General features: G+C 44.4%; 1 protein-coding gene across 4 annotated transcripts in view; it reads left to right on the top strand.

Annotated features, from left to right (window-relative positions):
• Positions 1–20,253, top strand: part of golga1 (golgin A1) — a 43,305-nt gene extending 23,052 nt beyond the window's left edge. For 3 of the 4 annotated variants that reach the window (XM_088940731.1, XM_088940730.1, XM_088940728.1), the window contains 15 exons: positions 723–818; positions 2,120–2,245; positions 2,496–2,591; positions 2,891–2,986; positions 4,412–4,507; positions 5,395–5,547; positions 5,863–5,958; positions 6,320–6,409; positions 7,140–7,242; positions 9,272–9,432; positions 10,532–10,690; positions 11,240–11,299; positions 11,944–12,123; positions 14,469–14,555; positions 14,878–20,253. In XM_088940731.1, the coding sequence (XP_088796857.1) occupies positions 723–818; positions 2,120–2,245; positions 2,496–2,591; positions 2,891–2,986; positions 4,412–4,507; positions 5,395–5,547; positions 5,863–5,958; positions 6,320–6,409; positions 7,140–7,242; positions 9,272–9,432; positions 10,532–10,690; positions 11,240–11,299; positions 11,944–12,123; positions 14,469–14,555; positions 14,878–14,958 (1,680 nt within the window). In that variant the 3' untranslated portion in view covers positions 14,959–20,253. The remainder of the gene's footprint in view (positions 1–722; positions 819–2,119; positions 2,246–2,495; positions 2,592–2,890; positions 2,987–4,411; positions 4,508–5,394; positions 5,548–5,862; positions 5,959–6,319; positions 6,410–7,139; positions 7,243–9,271; positions 9,433–10,531; positions 10,691–11,239; positions 11,300–11,943; positions 12,124–14,468; positions 14,556–14,877) is intronic. The other variant, XM_088940729.1, reaches the window with a different exon arrangement.
• Positions 20,254–20,780: the final 527 nt, after the last annotated feature.

Here is a 20,780-nt window from a genome sequence, read left to right as displayed (position 1 = left end):
CCTTTTCCTTATTTTGGGGTGCTTTTCTTTATTTCCTTGTTACTTTTCCAAGTATTCCTGACGTAACATCATGGGGAAGCTGCTTAATGCTTACTCGACATCCAACAACACAGTGACACAATATGGCTTTCCAATCCACAATATTACCTCCATAACTGGGGTACGGAAAGCCAATGGTCCCAAAATACACAACAGAAACCTTCTCAAAACTAGGTGAAGCAGGCTGTGAAAAAAAAAACATGAGAGTAAATAGGGGACTTTTCAGAGTGACCAACAAATGTATATCAACAGATTTTTATGTGTTCAGTTGAAAGCCTGCTGTGTTCAGTGAAAAAACAAGAAATAACAAAACAGTATTCCGGCCATGTACCTGGAAAACCCGAAAGTTTGGGAAATCTTAAGTTCTAGACATGAGAAGTGTGTATACATTTTCTGGAAAACAAAAAAGCAATGCCAATTTTTCTATTGATAGCAGAATCCAATTATATATTACGCTTTTATTCAGATAAAAGACTGTAGGTAGTTCGTATATATATATATTGAAGTACTAAATGTTTTTAAAAAGGTGGGCTGAATTTAACCAACCGATGAGTACCGATGGCCGTTAAGAGGTGATCACAATTTGCCTGCGTCATGACTCGTATCATGAAAAACGTCTGATGTCTTTTTTTAAATGAAACTTTGCATGTACAGCAATGCACCAATGTGTCCTGTGTTTTTAGGCTCAGAGCGCGGCCAGCTTGCTGGAGAAGACTCTAGGTGCCCTGCAGGCTGAGCACGAGTCGCTGAAACTGCAGCACGAGCAGCACAACCTAAAGGTGCTTTTCCTTTCCTGCCCTTGATTTTTATCCGAGGCTATAATGGCTGGTGATAACGTGAGCCCCCGAGTGCAGGGGTCTGTGCTGCAGGGGATGTTCACAAAGGAATTTTCCGAAACCGATTTAAAGCAAGTTAAATCAGTTTGACATCATCTATAGATTGAATTCAAACAGGACTTTGTTACTGTGCATGTATAGCACAGCAACAAGGCCGTACGAATAGCCTTTAAGAGTGTATTGGGCGGTTGTGCCATTATTCAACTTAAATACTTTCATCTCCTGTACAATGCACTGCTTTTTGATATTAATAGTTACCTTCCTCGACATTTACAGTAGCTTTGAGGGGTACAGAGAACTGATGATTGGGACAGGGGCTCTCAGAATCATATTTGTGCTTTGTGGCTAATGCAGAAGAACAAATTCCGTTGACAAGCTGTAATTCTTTCTATGTCTTTCATTTAATTTTTTTTTAATAGGATGGAAAGGGACAATACATGGTTCATAGTCAAGCTCCAGTAGAAGATACACAGCCTGTCTGAAATGATACACTGCCTTGCACAAGTATTTAGATCCTTGAAAAGTTTTCAAATGTTGCTGGATTACAGGTGTTACACATCGTTTCCCAGTCCGTATTTTTATTGCAAAATCATTTGCTCAAACACGTGAGCAGAGGCACAGGCAGTTATATCCTTGTGAGGGCAGTTTCCTTCACCTCTGTAAATCTGCTTGAGTATCTCAGTTTTTGAATGTCTTTAAGATATCTGCTGACAAATAACTAATTTTGTCTGTGTCTGAACTATAAGGTGGGAACATTAATTTATGAATTACTTATAGTGATGATTTCCTCTTTATTAATAATTTTGCTATAAGTTGCATTATTTAGGGACTTATAATGAGACCCTCCATACTGTATTTGATTAGTTATGTGTGAAACACACATTCTGTCTAACTTATGGTCTCTAACATGAGTCAATTGCATTAATTATTAAGGGAAAGCCTCCCACTTTGTGTTGTATGAGCAAAGTCAATGCTCTTACGATCCTGAACCCTCCATATTTATATTGTTCTTCTGGGGGAAAAATGTGCTTTATATACATTTTTTCACTATATGTTGTGACTTTCTGGTCGTTAATCTCAGTTTATATTGGGGATGGCCTGGATCTGATAAATGTGGTTATTAACTGGAGTGTAACAGCAGTCAAAGCTTCCGTTTTATTCTCGGCTGGAAATCTGATGATAAGACAGAAGAGATATTCTAAGTCCGGATGGCTCCTGAAAGCACCGGTCTTCTTTCCTTTCAGGCGATGGTGGCTGAAGAGGAGAAGGACAAACTGATCGTCCATCTGCAGGAGAAAGTGTCCGCTCTGGAGAGGAGGTTTGAAGAGAATCTTTCTGAGGATGAACACGTACAGGAACTTCTTAAAGAGGTATCTCTGGCTGTGCCCGAGGTTGTAAATCCATTGTCTAACCGGTGGAATTTTTTTCTACGTGAACCGCCCAGGGGGTGATGCAGCTGTTTTATATTGTTTCACAGAGGAAACGCGTATATAGTTTTCAGTTGCATAAAAATGTACACTGCGCCTTGCTAGATCCTGGCTATACTTAACGATGAGAAGAAACTGTGAGAGAAGTAAAATGTGTAATCTACCGGGTTAAGGTCATTTTCTCTGATCCCAGAAATCGGCCCTGAAACAGAAGGTGGAGGAAAGCAGGGCACAGCTGCTGAAGACCCGAACGGATCACAGCGACACGGTCAGCCTGCTGGAGACGCAGGTAAAACCCCCTCACGGCTGACTGAGACCGACTGAGGCTTTTGGCTTTTGTTAACATACGTCTGTCAGGAAATGGCAAGGGCGCTGTATTGCTATCGCAGTGTACATTTTTCATGCAGCGCTTATCGGTAAGCTCAAAGGTGTTGGAGTGTCTTTTTTTTTTTTTTAACTTCTGTCAAATAATTTTCAGACGCATTGTCCTGCTGGACGTTTCCTACACGATGTGAAAACGGGATGGGGGAAGGTTTAGGTCGCTTTTCTTTCGTACATCTGTTACTCTGACCTGCTCTCACCCTCCAGATAGCCAAGCTCAACAGCAAGGTAGCGGAAGGCCAGACATTGCTGCAACACAGAGACGAATCGGCGAGGCTGTTGCAAGACAGGAGCAAAGCTCAGGTAATGGTGAAGCTCTCCCGGCCTGGTTTTGGAAGTTCACATCGCCAGTTTCCTACACAGTGTGAAAACAGGATGTGGGAAGGTTTATGTTGACTTGCTGTACACCCGTTACTCTGTTTGTATTGAGACTACTGCATTAAAGTGCGGATTTTTTCAATAGGCAAAAAAGAAAAAAAAAAGAAAGAAACACTGTGCAAGGTGAAGACCACATACATTTTAGAGTGGTTTGAGTTCTCAGTCTTTGTTTATCCTTTGCTGTCCTTCACCCTCACCACTTACTTTTCAGTAGTTTTCATATCAAGTAGTTCAGGCGGGTAGCTGCGTCAGCATGCGTAGGCTGCAAAGGAACAAGTAATAGGTTTATTCCAGGCTGAAAAAAAGAAGAAAGAAAACACAACATTTAGGCCGTGGAGCCTTCTTCAGGTGTCTTCAAGGCTCCACGGCCTAAATGTTGTGTTTTCTTTCTTCTTTTTTTCAGCATGGAATAAACCTATTACTTGTTCCTTTTTCATATCAAGGCTAGTCTTCATTATCAATTAAGAGAGGTTTGGTGGCAGACTTGGAAAAACCACAGCCAGGCTGACTGAGTGATGAGTCCAGTTAAAAAACAGAGCCAGGTGGAGTGGGGATGAGGCATTGAGACTGGCAGCTGACGAAGGTGATGCAGTTTGGCAAAAAACAAAGTAGTAGAGAGTTAAAAAGAAAATGAGCGTGATGCTCAGATGTACTCCACGCTGAAGTGGTTGAAAGTTTTGGTAGCTGTTGAAAATTGTTACAGTGGGCCCAAGTCTGGTGCCTCAGGGTGACACTGTCACCGGTTCGAGAGTTCAGTAGGAAAGCAAAACCGTCCTTCCAAGTCCGATCTCCTGCAGCCCCCTTTACTGTCATACAAAAACTTGGTGGACCAGTAGGTGGCGCTCTTACCTCTGGACTACACTTTCCTGTCCAACGCCCCAGTATGGTGACCAGCAACACCGTGCTTTGGGATGTGCTGTTTGGGTAGACATTAAGCCTGACAACTTGATCATTAAAGTAGTTACGATAACCCTGGTACTCTGGCTGAACGCCACCCTGGATTTGCATAATTCGACCTACCTACATTTCCCACTTAATACAGGATGACTGCCGTGCTTCAACAAAATGGGCACTGCACCTCACTGATGGATGCAGCTGGGCATGCCCTATGTGTAAAGCATCTTTTGGGTTAAATAGCACTGTACATATGCAAAGAATTATTTATAAAATTGTTAAGAAGGTTTCAAATGAGCTGTGCAAGGTGAAGGCCAGTTTTGATGGTAGTTTGTCAGTTCACCTTAACTGCAGTTTGGTGTCTTTAAGCGGCCAATGTAACCAATAGCAGCAAGTGCTAAAACTGCTTACCAAGAAAGACAGCATTCATGACGTCTTTGTGATTTTTTTCCTTAGGTCAGCGAGCTGAAGCAGCAAATACAAGATTGCAGTGAAAGGTTAAAGAAGAGCGAACAGCAAACAGCTGACAAAGAAGCACACATCCAAAAGCTGGTAAGTGCAGGTGTCCCTGTACAAGTGTGTGATTATCGTCCTCTCAAAAAAATAGAAAATGTCCCTTGCGGTGCGTCGGTCCTCCTCCAGTTGCAGTTGCTCCTGTAGCCTCATGGCATTGATTCCACTAGTTGCTCACATAAGTCCATGGTGACAGATACTCAGTTAGCAGCAGCTAATGTAGCTCTGCGTGAGATTTAAGTTGTGTTTCTACAGTTTCTTTGCCCCTGAATTGTACTTCCTTTTGGTGTTTACCTGCCAGTCAATTCCTGTAAACACCTGAGGATGTTCGGAGTAACACATTAGCCGGGTCTGCTGTTGCCTTCCACCACGTGCCAAGTATTTGTGGCAAATGTTCCTCATGGCTCTCATGGTAATTTCCTCACTACAGAAAAGACAGCCGATGGAAAAGCTGTGCGGGGCATTTTAGTAGTACACTGCATTTGAAAATGTCTACTGTAATGTGACTGTAATCAGCAATAAAAAATATTATATTTTTTTGGGAGGGTTTGGCAAGAAAGTCCTGTCAATAATTAACTCGTGCTTTAAACAATCTAATATAAGATCAGATCACTTTATTGGCCATATACAAGTTCTTGCATTAGGAATTTGTCTTTCCGCAGACCCCAGCTTGCTCTCCATGAGACAGACAGGTAGAGAAGCTTAGGGTCAGAGCGCAGGCTCAGCCATTTATATGGCGCCCCTGGAGCGGTTGGGGTTAAGGGCCTTGCTCAGGGGCCCAACGGAGTAGGATTCCTCTGCCAGCCGTGGGATTCGAACCGGCAACCGTCCAGCCACAGGCGCAGATCCTGAGCCACAGAGCCGCCGCTCCGCCCTGGTTGACGGCCGAGTTCCCATCATGCCGTGTCGATGTGTTTTGCGTCCAGCATGCCGACCACGAGGCTGAGAGCAGCCGGCTGCAGCAGCAGATCTCAGCGGGGCGCCAGCAGAGCGCCGAGAAAGTCAGCCGGCTGGAGGCCCAGGTCAGCGCCCTGGAGGTGGCCCGGGAGATCGACAGAACGGCCGCCCAGCACAAGATGGTGAGTAATCCAGCCCCTCTTCCTTCGCCGATGAGAGCGCTCGGCGATTGCCCTATTTCCTTTTTAACTGATCGAGCACGTTTGCTTCCTAGCTCCACTGAGCCTTATCTTAAACTAACGTCTGACCACTTTGGTCTTCATCTTCATAAACTGCCCAGTGACAGGAGAGAGTCTGTGTCTCTCCCCCTGCCAGTTATTTCCCCCAGTTATTTCTGTTGCCTTCAGAACAGCCTCCCTCTTTGTATTTCCAACCTCTTGTCTGTGCCAGGCCTAGCTGGCTGCCCTTCCATCTCTTTCCTTTCCTTTTTCCCCCAGAGTCAGCTGGAGCAGGAGAACGAGAGTCTGAAAGCCAGCAGATTGGAGATGGAAAACACTGTGAAGAGACGAGAGGAGGAGCTGGAGTGTGCAAAGGTGAGGAGCGCTGTCCTCCGTGGAGATGAGCTCCAACGTCATGTCTCACACCACCACACCAGCCATGCTAATGTATGTCTGATGCAGTTCGACTGCCACAAGTTTTCCGTGTTCTCCCTGAATTCTAGATCGGTGGTTTCTCCTTAAGATCTTTGAATCTGCAGAATTTTACTGCTTACCCCCCCAGTTAGGAGTATCAGATTCCAGTTGCTGGATGCCCTCAAAGCTTTGGGTGGTGGCTTCTTCTGGGGAACACACCGCACAAGAGAGCCTCTTGTGAGGTTTTTCTCGTTTGTTGGTTGTTATACGGACATGATCCCGTGGACCCCTCCACGCCTTTCTGCCTTGCCCGTTTTCTTAGGCTGAGCTGAGCAGCCGACAGACGGTGAGCGTGGAGATCGCGAAGGCGCTGGAAGAAACCAGGAAACAAAAAGAAGAGCTGCAGGAACAGGTCAGTAGTGCATTGCAAATGTGAAAAATGAATACTGTAAGCATCAACGTAAGTACGATAAAGGTTAAAAAATACATTTCATAAGTCTGTTTTTAAGAGTAGTAGAGGATTTTTGGGGATGGAAATTCCATTTTATAAATTCAAGGAATTGCTTTTTTTATTATTATTATTTTGAATCAGTCATTAAATGCGACTCTGACTCTGAACACTGAAATATTCCTGTTTTCGCTCGTGCTGTTGCTGGTGCACCACACTTATACTGAAAATTCTTCTTCCTTATTTTTTTTCGATTGCGTGCTTCTGACTCCCTGGTGCAAACGTGGTGTTTACAGCGAGTGGATCTTCTGTGCATTAAGCAGTCTGTTGCATCAAAACTGTCAGTTGTGAAGAGGAGACCTCCAAAGCATTTTAACAGGCTTCATCTTCAAAAAAAAAAAAAAGCTTTGTTTTTCCCTGTAGATTTTGTATGTGATAAAAGAATAGATTGTTTTTGGTTATTGCTCGGGGATTTCAGATGTCAAATAACAGCTAGGTTTTTCCTATAAATAAGACAGAAATAAGACCACATAACCTTATCATTGAAGATAATCGGCACACTACATTACCACAGTTCCCTATCCCTCTTTACCTCAGAAAAGCAAAAGGCAATAAATCAGTGTCTCTTCTTCTTGTCTGTCCATGAGCTGTGAACTGTTATGAAGGCCTCTCTTGCTTGAAATGCCTGTTCCAGGTGCTGGAGTTCACTGCAGCTTTGAATGCCAAGGAGCAGTCCCTCGTGGAAAAGACAGAGGAGCTCGGCAAACAAGGAGAGGAAATGACAGCCCTCCGAGAAGGTGAGGGGCAGATCTTCACCTGTTTCAGTCACTTCTTGATAGTATTTTGCCATGCGTTAGCAGTGATGCAAGGCGCTCTCAGCCAATGAGATGGTCAGCCAGTAGGTGGCACTGTTCCCTCTCTATGGTAATCTCCAGACTAATTATTGTGGATCTGTAAACCAGATTTGGGATTCAAATGTTTTGCTTTTTGGCCTTATTGCAGGGCCATTCTTTGAAGGGTCTATAATAACAGATAACCTAGCACTACAGGCTACCAAAGGTCTTTGTCTCATGCTGGTTAGCTTTGCTGTCTAGCAGTGCTGGGGGCCCTGGGTTCAGTCCCAGATCTGGGCGTGCTGTCTGTGTGGAGTCTGTATGTCCCCCCCCCCAGTTTCTGTGGGTTTCCACTGGGAGCTTCAGTTTCCTCCTGCAGTCCAAAGACATGCTGGCAGGCTAATTGGCATCTGGCAAACTGGCTCTGAATTGAGCGGGTAGGAAATGGAAAAAATGGACAGATTCCATATTCTCATTAAGGTGATGTGCTTGGGTACACAAAAGGGCGTTCACGGTGTTAGTGGTAAGCAGTCTGGAGGAGAGAAGTAACAGAAAAGTGAGGCTTCGCTTTAAAGATTTAAAAGCGTAAGGCTGTGCAATAAGGCCTCCTTTAAAGAAAGTCATCATGTTTTTATACTGACCTTAGATCCCTGAAGTCTCCTTGATTAATGGTGGGGCTTGTCTCACCCTGTATTTCTCATTTAAGAAGAGAATTCCTGTCTGGACCTTGATTTTTTTGGCTTTTGTTCAGGATTACACGCAGACTCCTAAGGTGGAAACCCTCCACTTGTCAGTCACAGGTTACAGCCCGCAGACGTTTCCTGCTTCCTTTCCTGATGAAATCTTTCCAAATCTTCTGCCTCTGTTGTGATCCTGGGGGTTGTAACTGGAGAACAGATGAAAAGAGTCTCTGGAGCTGTGTGGAAGAGATCTGACGGCACACATTTGCACTTCAGAGAGAATCTTCCCTGCTGTGCTAATTGTGATGTTGATGGCATTATTAATTGGCACTGAACCATCAGAACTAACTGCTGGCTGCACTGACATTTTCTAAACTCTCATGTTTTCACAATCTGATGTCAAGCCTCTGTGTTTATCGAGACTTTTTCATGATCAATTTTACTATTACATACTTTACTATGACACCTTTGTGTTCCATGGCCAGATGTATTAATATTTGGGGACCTGAGAAAATAATGGGAGAAACTGACAATCTGATGATAGTTGGCAATCAGGCTGCCCCAACTGAAGCGCTGAAGAGAATAATTGAGCAATTAACACACCAAGCTACTGCCAAGTTTGAATGCAGCAGAGAAATATTGTGGAAAAAAACCTAAAAGACTCAAGTTTTGTAAAACCGATGCTAAGATGAACTATTAGTGAACAGGGGAGAGAAGGCGACAAGGACCTCACACTGCAGTTTTAGTACCGGCTTCTAAAAAATAGTTTTAAACTATTACCACTATTAATGAATAGCATTGTTGACTCGCAGCACTGGGGGCCTGGGTTCAAATCCAGACCTGGGGTACTGTCTGTGTGGAGTTTGTATGTTCTCCCCCATTTGAGTGCCTCCAGATGCTCCAGTTTCCTCCCCCCCTGTCCGAAGACACTTCCCTGAGATAGATATGCATCCCGTCCAGGGTGTACCCCACCTTGCGCCCGTTGATTCCCGGGTTAGGCTCCGGCTTCCCCTGTGGCCCTGAATTGCGGGTAGGGTGAATTTTGTAAGGCTCTAGTATCAATCTAAAGCAGTGTTTTGATAGATGGAGGTTTCCCAAAACACGCCGACCCCTGTACTGAAACACCTCTAGAAGAGCTTTGCCATTTCAGATTCCTCACCCCCGTCAGCCCAGATGAAAGTTGCCATCTGGGTAGCTCCCCCTGTATAGAACGAAAAAGTGTATTCTTCTTCCGGCTGCGAGATTTGAACCGGCAACCTTGTTCAGAACCCTGGGCTCTCAAACTCAGTGTGCCTTTCGCCTTTCGTTCGCAGAGCTGCACGCCGCGCAGACCAGACTGGCAGAGCTGCAGGCCGAGATGGAGAAGCAGCAGAGCTCTGCGGCGGACAGGGAGAGAGACGCCGGGACGCAGCTCAGCAGCCTCAGACAAGAGGTGCTGACTCAGACGCAGCAGCTGGAGGCGTGCCAGTCACAGGCAGGTTCCGTTGCTGGTGTTCGGCATCATTGGAGCGGGCGAAGGGGGGGCAACAGGCTCACAGGTTCCCATTTAAGGAACACGCAGAGAACAAAAATGCAACGAAAGCCGAATCTACACAAGTGATTCAGCCGTCTAGGTCTTGATTAGACAAACAGAACGGCACACCTTTTTATTTTTAGCTGCGAGGTTTCTCAGTGGCCGCAGTCGCTTGAAATCTGTGCTTCATCTAAAATAAACTGAGCTGAGAGGGCCACACCTGAATGCAGTGTAGATTTAGTTTTAGTTTGTATTTCATTGTACAGCTCGTGCCTGTCTGACCCCATGGATGTGCTCTAGAAAAAGTGGTGAGATTGTCTTAGCTGGTTTCCTTAAGGAACTAATCTGTACAGGGCGGGGGGTGAGTTTGAATTCAAGCTCAAAATCCACTCGTTGAAAAATTGTACTGCTTTATGATGACTCATATGCAGAAAAAGGAAGTAATGACAGGCGACACAGTGGCTATTACTGGTTAACTAGTAGTTAGTAGTTAAAGTAGCTCAAGTAGGGAGCTGCGTCAGCATGCGTAGGCTGCAAAGGAACAGGTGACGGGTTTATTCCCTGCTGAAAAGACCAGAAAGGAAACGCAACGTTTCGGCTGTGGAGCCTTCTTCAGGTGTGAAGTGGTTAATACTATTTATACTAGTTAGTAGTTAATATTAGTTATATCACTGGTGAGGGACAGATTCCATAAGCAAACACTAGTACAGCTTGCTGTAATCTCCCCTGCCTTTGCACTCATGGTTCACAATGCTGCAATGAGTTCAAACGGGCAGCATGCACAGTATCCCATGTTCGCTCATTGCTCTTGAAGGATATTTTTTGCCCTTAATGTATCGCTGTCCTACTTCTCATTACTCTCCCAGCTGTAGCACTCCTAACCCTCACCCTCTCAACTCGCTCTTTCTAGAGGGTACCAGGACCAGACAGCCATTGGAGAGCACTAGTCTGAGCCCAGCCCCCGTTTCTAACATTGTGCTCAGCAGGATTGGTGTTCGCTTGAAGCCACAGTCTTCCTGACCCGGGGGGGGGGGGCGCTGTCTCTCTTTCCGCGAGGCAGGTGGCAGATCTCGAAGAGGAGGTGCAGACGCTCCACGGACGGTTGCGTGCCCAGGTGGATTGTGGGAAGGAGCAAAATGGAGCCGTGACAGCAGACGACGTGGCCCACGTTCAGAAGATGAACAGAGAGCTGGAGCAGCAGTTGGCCGAGAAAAATAAGGTGTGTGTGGTGGCGGGTGGGGACAGGTAGTTTATTACTGTGATTTAACAAATTCCTTTTAGAATTTTGGGATATGTTGTACGCTTTGAACATGCTTACAAAGACTTTCAGAAATAATACTGCGCCTTAAAATCGCTGTTGGACTCATGTCAATGTGGACACGTTTTCAAATTTGGGCATTTCTTTGGGACAGTGCCTTGGTGCAAGATGTGCTCTGGGAGGCTTGTACTTGATCGAGTGTCAAGAATCTACAGTCACTCCAGCAGCTTCATTAGCATCAAACCAAACAAAGTGCTGTATCTAGGAAAGACTTTTCAAGAAAACAGGGATGAAAATGCTGCGAGGCATGAAAATCTGGAAAGACTGTTGTTGATATTGTTAATATTTAATGCTTCTACAGATCAAGCTCTGTATGAGTATCTGACTTAATTGGATGAGTATTGTTTAAATAAATATACCAGTTCTTCCCCACTGTGCTAGTGCGGCATGTGATGTTGACACAAGTGCCTTGGACCTTGGCTTAGCAGCTGAAACAATCTTGTCTTGTAGATGATAAAGCAGCTGCAGCAGAGGATGAGTGAGCTGAAGAGGACACTGCAGAAGGAGCTGGTATGCTGTGGTATCTGCCCAGTGCCGTAGGGTCTGGGCTGAGGCATTTGTCAGCCAGGATCAGTAAGCATGTGGCGTGGGGTCAGGAGGAAAATAACTTGTCTTTCGCTTGCGGAAACTGCACAGCGGTTCTGCCCCGGAGACCGCTGACATTGCCCATTCAGCGTAAGGAAATGGGATTGGAGGTTTGGACATTCCGACGAATACTTCATCGGCGCTTGTGGAAGGATAATTTAGGGTTTGTGCAGCCCACAAGATCACTGTATTTCTTTCAAATTTGAGCATTGCGTTAACGTGCGTAAATCATGGCTTAGAAATGCCTGATCTGCATCCCAGAGTTTTGTAATTCAGCCTTTTCGGCTTTTTGAATGTCTTATTCTGAATTTTGAAAAAACTCTTTGGCGTTTCGTGCGTGAACTCAAAAGTCTCCAGTACAAAAGAACTCGAGATCCAATCAGGCAACGTTTCCGTTTAATTAAGTGTAGAGCGCAGCTGGAATCAAGCGAGCAGGTAATAAGGAAACAGAATGTGTGAAAGGGGAATGAAAATATCCCGAAGCTAATCCTAACCGCGCTATTAATCCTTACACTGAGAGCGCGGGGGCGGGGGCGTTGTTTTTGAGTGCAGCCTGTGCTTTGGTGCAGAAGCTGAAGCCGGACGCGGAGGGGGCCGAAGGGAGGGAGAGGCCGTGCGCCGAGGCACCGGCGGCCAGCGCCTCTGGCGCCACCGTCACCAATAACTCGGACCTCAACGACTCGCGGGAGATCAACTTCGAGTACCTCAAGCACGTCGTGCTGAAGTTCATGTCTTCCAGCGATGCGGAGGTGAGTGCTCGGGCCCCCTGGGCCGCGGGGGGTGAAACACAGAATCCTCCGGCCCCCTTCTCCGCTCGAACTCCGAGCCGCACCCCCCACCCGTGGGGGAGGTGAGTTCCTTGTTCCTGTCGCTTTCCTGAGAGGAAGTGGCACGTTTCCGAGAGGAAGAGCTGCTTTGGGCGGCCGACAACCTCAAAAATCGAGTTGGGCTTGCTGGTCAGTCGCGCAGAGTAGCCAGAGAGACGTTCGGTCACAGGTGGCGGCTTCGCACCCTGGGCTCCTCGGCCAAGCACAGACCCCACACGTCTGAACCTGCGGTCCCTCTCCGACCGAGCAGGATCACTGCTGCGGTGACACATCGTCATCTGGCAGGAAATTAATTGACCGTGGTGGAAATGGAAAAAGGAAGTGCTTTTGATAGCCGGGCTTTTGTTACGTTTCTTAGTGAAGCTTGTGTGTAGAGCTGTTTTTAATGACAAGAATTTCCATTTGACTGTGGAAGTGAGAAAAACCTGGAAAAATGGCTGCCTTGATATCCTGGATATCAAGGATAATTCCTTGTCATAGACTGAGTAATAACAATCAGAATTTGTGCTTTAATGTGGAAAGGACAGCTTAGCTTTTAAACCCCCGTTCTGCACCCGAATAGAGAAGATTTGAGACCGACAGCAGTCTCTATGAAATCGTTACTTTTCACATTCTCCTTCATGGGGTGCCCTTGCAGTCTGACAGTAGTCATTAGGATTCAGAAAAGCCGCACGAGGCTGAAGAGAAGGGAGTTTCAAAGCTTGCTTTAGTCACCATAAAAAACACAGGCTGAGAATTTCCTCGGCAGGATCTTAATTCAAAAAAGAAGCAGCAAACAAGAAGAAACATATTCTGGTGGTTATAGTGAATTTGTGGAGCAAAAATAGAATAAGTAGGGTCTCCAAGGGCCCTGGAATGAGCAAGCATAGTTACTCGCTTTTAATTTTATCAGGATCTAGAGTCCATACAGGTGAAGCTATTGGTGTACTGACCTCGGGATACGTGTTTATCCTGAAAGCTTATCCAACTACAGACTAGGCCTCAGGAAAAAAAGGCAGCTTTCTTAATGTATTCCAAAAATCATGCTAGCTGTTAATAAAAAAAGAACTTAAGAAAACATTAATAATTATTTCAGTATCTGTGAAAAAAGTAACCTTGTACTGTGCTTGCAAACTAATCACACCCCTCTTGCACAACATTAATAGTGACTTTTTTCCACTGTAGAATTTTAAATTGCTTTCTCTATTGCAGTGGCAGTCCCAGAAATGTCAAGAGCTCAGTTCAAACAGTATGTCCATTCGAAACAGTCTTTCAGTAGCTGGTTACCCTGCATATTTTTGTGTACAGGCTTTGCATTCAGTCCATCTGTCAGCAGCAGGACAGCTCTGGGTGTGTCCAGGGTTCGGTGGGCGGGACTAAGGTTCAGTGGGCGGGACTAAGGTTCAGTGGGTGGGTCTAATGTTTGGTGGGCGGGTCTAAGGCTCAATGAGAGGGCCTCTGTGCTGAGGAATGTTTCACATGTCACGAGACATAACTTACATATGCAGCAAAAATCATTTACATTGAAATTCTCGTGTTTCTAGTCTTGTGAGTTTGAGGACAATGTAGGGCAGCAGTGAAGGTTCTAAAACAGGCCTATTATCAGTGTCAGTTCAGAGAGTGTTGCACCTGTCATAACTCTGCACACTACCTGGAGCCTGAAAAAGATGAATCTGTACTTTTATATATCATAATAGGAAATTTAGTACACTTTAATTCTTCAATAGCCACAGCTTTAACCATAGCCAATATGGGCCATATCTTTTTTTGCTGCAAAAACACACATTTCTGTTGTTCATACTCATTTCCAAGTCCATATAACAAAGAAATAATAAATCTACACACTTGCATTAAATGGGTGCTCTTTACTTGAGAAGTACATAAACAGTAGAATAAAGGAACCCGCTAGAAAAAACATTAACTCCTCACAGGGGGTCACTATATGAGAAGATAGAGGCAAAGACATTTTGGAAAATCAGTGCTTGCTCTCTTTTTAATCTATGAATAAAAAAATATATATTTTGCTTGGGAATTATTCTTTAATCATTTAGCAGCAGCCTCTCCCTAGGTGTCTGATCAAAGTCCTATTTACACTTTCAGTGTAAACGTCCCGTGTTACTGCTCTGAAGAGCTGCTTTACCTTATAGTTTGATCTTGGAACGAAACAGACCAACAAATTCCAATAGTCTTCTTCTACTGCTCTCCACATGCGTGGAGACGTCTCTTTGCAGTGATGTCCGAGAGCAGTAAAAGTTCTCGTTTCTCTCCTTTTTCCCCCCCTCTCCCAGGCGTACCAGCTGATAAAGGCTGTATCTGTGCTGCTGAATTTCACACGGGAGGAGGAGGACATGCTGAAGGAGACTCTGGAGTACAAGGTGAGATGGCGCCTCCACCTGGAAAAGGTCCTCCTGTGATTTGCAAAGTTCTGTGCTTCAGTCAGTCAGAGCACAAGGGCCAGAAACAGTGACGGGTTTTGAGTCGCAGTCTTCAGTGCACCCTGACAAGACGGCACGCAGATCAGCCTGAGATATGAGCCGCTTTAGCCGATATCCCGGCTCATTCCAGGAAACCGCCGGTCAAGATCCTTGGGTCAATTAGCTGCTAATTACCTAACGAGCTAGACAGCCTCCTCTTGTTGGCACCTGTTCTCTGTACGGCCTCGGTCACTTTGCCTGTTTTACTTCCCCTTGTTTTCAGATGTCGTGGTTTGGATCAAAGCCCACTCCCAAGGGCATCGTGCGCCCCTCGATTTCCGGAGCCCCCGCGCACTGGAGCTGAGGTATCTCTCCCCCCGGCAGCCTGGACTGGGAAAGCTGCAGACCCCCAGCCCCATCTTCCGCCCCCCCCCCCCGCTGCCCGGCCCGGCCCGCTCGCTTTTCCGGCTGGCGCCCCCGTCACTGTTCCAACAGTGTTTTAGCAGAAGACTTCAGTTTTTAAACATGGTTTACAGCTATTTAAGAACTTTATACCGGAGAATCCTGTTATGCAGATTGACGGTCTCTTCTGAGGACAAGTTATCCTGTCTTGCTTTTTTCTGGGAGCGCACCGTGAATTAGTTACAGTGGAGGCGGGGTAGCAGAATAGGCCGCTGCGAAAGGGATGGCTATCATTTTATGCGATTTTACGTTTTTAGGAGTGATTCTGTTCTATTGCAATCAAAAAGGTTGGTCCCTTCTTCTCAGACTGTTTTTTTTTTTTTCCCTCTGGGGACTAAGGTTGTTTTGTTTTTTTTTTGCACATGGAAAACCTCCCACCTTTCTTTTTTTTTTTAAGAAAAGCGAGCCGATATCCATCGTGCAGAGCTGGAAGATCTGGAAAATAGACTGCGGGGACACGGTGGATAATTTATAAAAGTACGTCATGGATGTGAAGGGAGCTCCACCATCTCTGTAGCCCATTGCTGTCCTTCTCTAATGCATTCCTGTTGGAGTTTAAACCCTGAGTTCGAGATTACTTCCCCCACGAGTGACTTGTTTAAATGTACCACTGGGCTTCTGCTTCATCTCTTAGCTTGAAGGGCTTTGATGGATTCTTCAACTCCGTTAGCCTTAATGCAGAAGTTACAGCTCTGGCAGCCAGACCGGAGTTCCGCGCAGAGGCGGTTAAAACTGTGCAGCTGTGCTCCTGGGCCGAGCAGCCACGCTTCCAATGCCAAAGGCTTTGGGTTGGGATTTGGCACGCTGGATGAAGGCCACGATTGCGTTGCTTTTAAATCCGGTTCTATATTTTGTGTGATGGGTACTTTAGCCTGTTTTTTTTTTTTTTCCGGGAAGGTGGGTAACCCCCAGATGACAATAACTGGCTTCACCAAAAATGGTCCTGATTAACCAGCCCGGCATTGCTACGGTACAGCTGATCACGGCATCCTGTCCTTAGCCTTTCTCTTGTATGGGAAGGCCTGGCTTAGTGTTTTTTGTAAAAACTTAATTGGATTCCTTTACGCAGTGAAAGGGTCCCAGAGTGAGTGTATTTGGAGCCATCCGGTAGCGAGCCTCCTTCTGAGACATTGTACAGCCTCATATCATAGCAGTAGCAGCCTTCAGTTAAGCGTACACATGCCTGTGCGTGTCTGTAGGCAGGCTTCGTCTGCAGACAGCGGTCCACTGCTTCTTTGAGTTGATGAGCACTTTTTAGATTGCAAGCAAAAGGCTTCCTCCCCGCTTGGAAGGAGGGCCACAGTGCTTGTTGAGATACTTTGGTTGTAAAATGAGTCCTCCGATCATGGATGGCTGGGTTAGGAATCAGGTGATCGGGGACATGCTGTGTCTGATGGGTGTTGCACCAGATTCACGGTGTGATTAATTTGTTCTCTGTTATTAAGAGCCATGGAAAGGCGGATTCGCTTGCGACAGCGCACTGTGGAAGGGGAGCAGGTTACGTGAAGATGACTGCAGTTCATTCGCGAAGATATTCAGTGTCATTCAGAAAGTGCGCGGATGGGCTGATTCACATCAGCATCAAGATGTGCGCACACAGTTTGCACATGCCTTGTGTGCTCTTACTCCCACAGAAATTGGATCATTTTCACCCTAAGCAATGCCCGGTTTTAACTGAATGCGTTCATAAAATTGTTCGAATGCCTAAAACAGAGTTCTGGTCTTCTGAATATCTGAATACAGTCACGTGTGAAAATCTAAAATGCCTTCTGTTATGTGAAGACGACGACATCAGACTTCTAAAAATCACGTGATTTGCCCATTATCTGCTGCTCTGCTACCCTTTTTCGTCCCTCGGTTTTAAATTCGTTGCACGACCAACTTATTATACGTGTCGGGCCGAAGGGAAAAAAAAAACGGCTTTGCCGATTTCCAGTGGGCGAGGTTGTGTGACAATCGACAAGATTCCAATGTGTTAGATTACATTTGTCCGACGGCTGTAACTAAGCATCTCTCGACTGAAAAAAATGACAGCTGTAAAAAATATCTTGTAACATTTCTCACTTTTTTGCTGCTTTCCTCTATACGTCTCACTTGTTCTGTCACTGCAGAAATGGATTTTCCCTTTTTACTTCACCAACAGGAATTAAAGTGCTTTGTAGCTGCTTGAAGTTCTAGCTTTTGCAATATTGTAATTTAATATATCATCCGTTGTACATTTTATTGAAGATGGTCTGTGGACTGCCACTTAACTTAAGAGTGTTATACCACCCAAGCTAACTAAGCACATCGATCTTTCGAAATGTCTTCTCCAGAATGACGGGTAGGATTGGCATGGAGGGAGGGGAAAATATTATCTTAATGATCCCTTGATGTCTGGGTACCATGCAGTCCCATCTGTGGGACTCGGTGTGCTTGTCCCTCCCCCAGGTGATGTGGGTGTTGAAGCGAATACAGGCTGTTCCTCTCTTCACTACTCAACTATTTCTTTTCCTGAGAGCCATGTGCAGTCTTTTTTGTCTTAACGTTTCAAAGAGGTGACTGGTTCTTCATGTAGGTGTTTTATTTAGGGCGGCATCGTGGCTCAGCTGTAGTATCGCTGCCTCTCAGCGCTGGGGTCCTGGGTTCAGTTCCTGGCGTGCTGTCGTGTTCGTGGGGATTTCCTCTAGGTGCTCCGGTTTCTTCCTACGGTCCAAAAACGTACTGTGTCCAAGACTTTTGCACAATCTGTATTGTCTGGAAACTGCAGATCTAGACACTGAGGAAGGGCGATGCAAAAAGTTCTGCAATTGAAAAGTGAAGATCTAAACGTTTGAAATGGTATTTAGGACTGCTGATTCTAGTACGCTAGTTTCGCTGGGTCTTAATGGAGTTCACCTTGTGTCAGGCTCAACACGAGAGGTCTGCGTGCGCACTCAGTACTGGTGAACGATAAACCTCTAGGCATTTTTATTTCCTTTCTACCCATTTTGTAAGGCGAAGCTTCACAAACCTCAACACTTTATTATTGCCCATCTCCCGGCTCCTTCAGGCTGAGGAAGGGGTACAAACTCCTTGGCCCTCAGAATGAACACTCTCCATTGTTTAGGTGAGAATTGGGAGCAGCGGGTGCAATGGATCATGCATGGGTATTGATTAGCTTGGTCTAAGGACGATGCTGCAGACAGAGCCCAGGTTTCTCATGTCACCTTTTTGCAGAGATTAGCCGGCTCGCTCATTTTCTATTTCAAACATCGAAGGCCACCAGAACCTTTTTAAAATGCTGTAGGAAACAGACTTGTGTGAACGACTTTGTAAATGTGGGCCTTCCAAAGTGTGCACAGGATGTGGGTCTGGTCAGCTCGGTATATAAAAGGTAGATGTGTTCTGTCACGCAGAGGAAATTCAGTTTTTGTGAACAAGGCACGTGTGACAGCCAGCTGTCCATGTGTTGCGATTTGTTTGCCACTGGAAATATGAAAATGACTTTTATCCATTATGGATTACTGTATATCTGATCATCGTGATTACAGGTTATATAAGAAAGCAAGACATTTCCTGGTCTGATGGTGTAGTATTATTATACTTGTTATACTATACTGAATGATTCTAGAAAATCTAGGCTTATTTGACAAAAACACCACTCAGAACGTAGCTAAATTCAGAACTGTCATCTTTCAAATATTATTTTTGGGTAATACGTTTTGCCATTAATCATTCACTATTTCTGTTTAGAGCGAAATTCCAAGATTATGAGTTGACTTTTTATTTTGGTTCAATTTTGTGGTTCCATTTCAACAGGTAGGCATTGTCTTGAAGTTCATGTTGTATCTTAGCCCCTTGTCTTTAAATAATAGCTTTTGAAGTTAACACAATTAAAAAAAACAAACGGAACCAGAGTAGCTGCTTTAGCTAAGGGGTGTTGGGTTTGCTTTCAAATATAAATTAAAAAAAATCTCAATCATAATTGAAAATAATATAGAAGGTCACACCTCTCTACCTTCTTTGTATTTATAAAATACATTCCGTATGATGATCAATATATGATCAGTACTGTACATAAAAGAAAATTATAAATCATTGGTTGTTTAGGAGCGATAGCAGTATTTATATCAGTATTTAACCCACCTTCATGGAAGGATTTATCTCAAACTAAGCACAAGTTTAGACTTTTTTTACGTCTGAACATTGCTGCTTGCCTCTCTAACAGACTGTGCTAAATGATATATTAGTATGGTATGAACCAAAAAACACTGCTCCGGCTGGAATGAATTTATGTAGGAGTTTTAACGTTAAGCACTGGTTCAATCAAGGGTAGGTGTAATGTTAAATATGGCATTTTGAGTTGACTTTCTTTTTTTTTTTTAAGTAAAGCTTTGTAACATAATCGTGTTGAACCTGGTGCATGATGTCAGGGGTGTTACACATTTAGTGCTCAGCTGTGCTGAGTTCAGGATTCCTAAGAGCACTAATGGTGAGAAAATTATGACTGCTTTTATCATTCCTTCTGTCGGACATTCTCCCAAAAGGTGGGGTAAAGTTTTTATTTGTACATTCCAATGGAGGAAAACAAAACATCTAAATATAAACTGGACAATACACTATATAAATGTATATACATATGAACTGAAAAAAATAAGTTTGGCAATGTAAACAGAATTATTTGAAAAGCCGTTTATAATTAGAGCTTTTTTAGATACCTGACAAAAGCTTAATTTTTGCACAGTGCTGTTCACCTTTCTCTCTTGTACGCTGTATATATCTCCCTTGTGATCTTTCAGTCACAGCTGAGAAGATGCTTTTGTCTTTTGAGTTGGATGACAACCTGTTAATACGAAAGATTGTTCTGTGGCACGTTCTGACAGAACTGCCAATACAAATCTTCCTGCCTTTAGTACTGCTACTACTAATAATAATATTGAGTGTTGATTTTTTATTTGTGTTGGCGTGGCCTGAACTCTGCAGAGGATAATATAATGGTGTATATTCCGAGAATGACTAATGCACTTTTTAACATGTATGCTGAAGTCAGTCCAGATTGTGAACTGCCACTGAATTCACATTTGTCTGGGTTCTGTTTTGCTTTTTCCATATTTGGTGTTCTAAAGAAAAAAATGGACAGGATATTGTGAAATTCTGATTTGATTTTTGTTTTTGGGGGGGGAGGTCGGGAATAATTTGTAGATGTTATTTTTGATTAAACTTATACAAACGTGAACAATTACTGGTTTTTCTTTGGCAAGAGTCGAGCGCAAACCAGGCTTTGTAAAACCACATGAGCAAATGATGGATTCATTTACAAATAACCACAGACCGTAAGTTGGCTGATGCTTTTATTCTATGTGACTGACATTTATACGCATGCATACCTCTAGATTTTAAATATATTTACCAAATACTAAGTATCTGACTGAAGGGGACCTTAACCTCTGTCAAGGTCCTCTCCTGAAACATACTGAGCACATCTACAGTACACTAACCTTAACCAATTCCTGCAAATACATCCCAGCTTATTCCTTATCCTATGCTTCTATCCAAAATAACTTCCATTTGTACAAGGCATACAGTAACAGTGCCACATCCAGAATTTGAGCACACCCTTCCCAATTACAGGCCAAGGGTGCTTAACCATTCCTCCAGTGTTGCATACTGAAAGCACCTGTACTAACAATTAGTTCAGCGATTAACAATGTTCAATTCAGTATGGGGTTTCAGGCATCAAGTTTTGCACCTTAGCATACTGCA

This window comes from Atractosteus spatula, chromosome 23 (genome assembly GCF_055471065.1).
Source record: "Atractosteus spatula isolate fAtrSpa1 chromosome 23, fAtrSpa1.hap1, whole genome shotgun sequence".
Lineage (NCBI taxonomy): Eukaryota > Metazoa > Chordata > Actinopteri > Semionotiformes > Lepisosteidae > Atractosteus > Atractosteus spatula.
The sequence above is the reverse complement of the archived record's forward strand: the minus strand, read 5'-3'. Positions and strand labels throughout refer to the sequence as shown.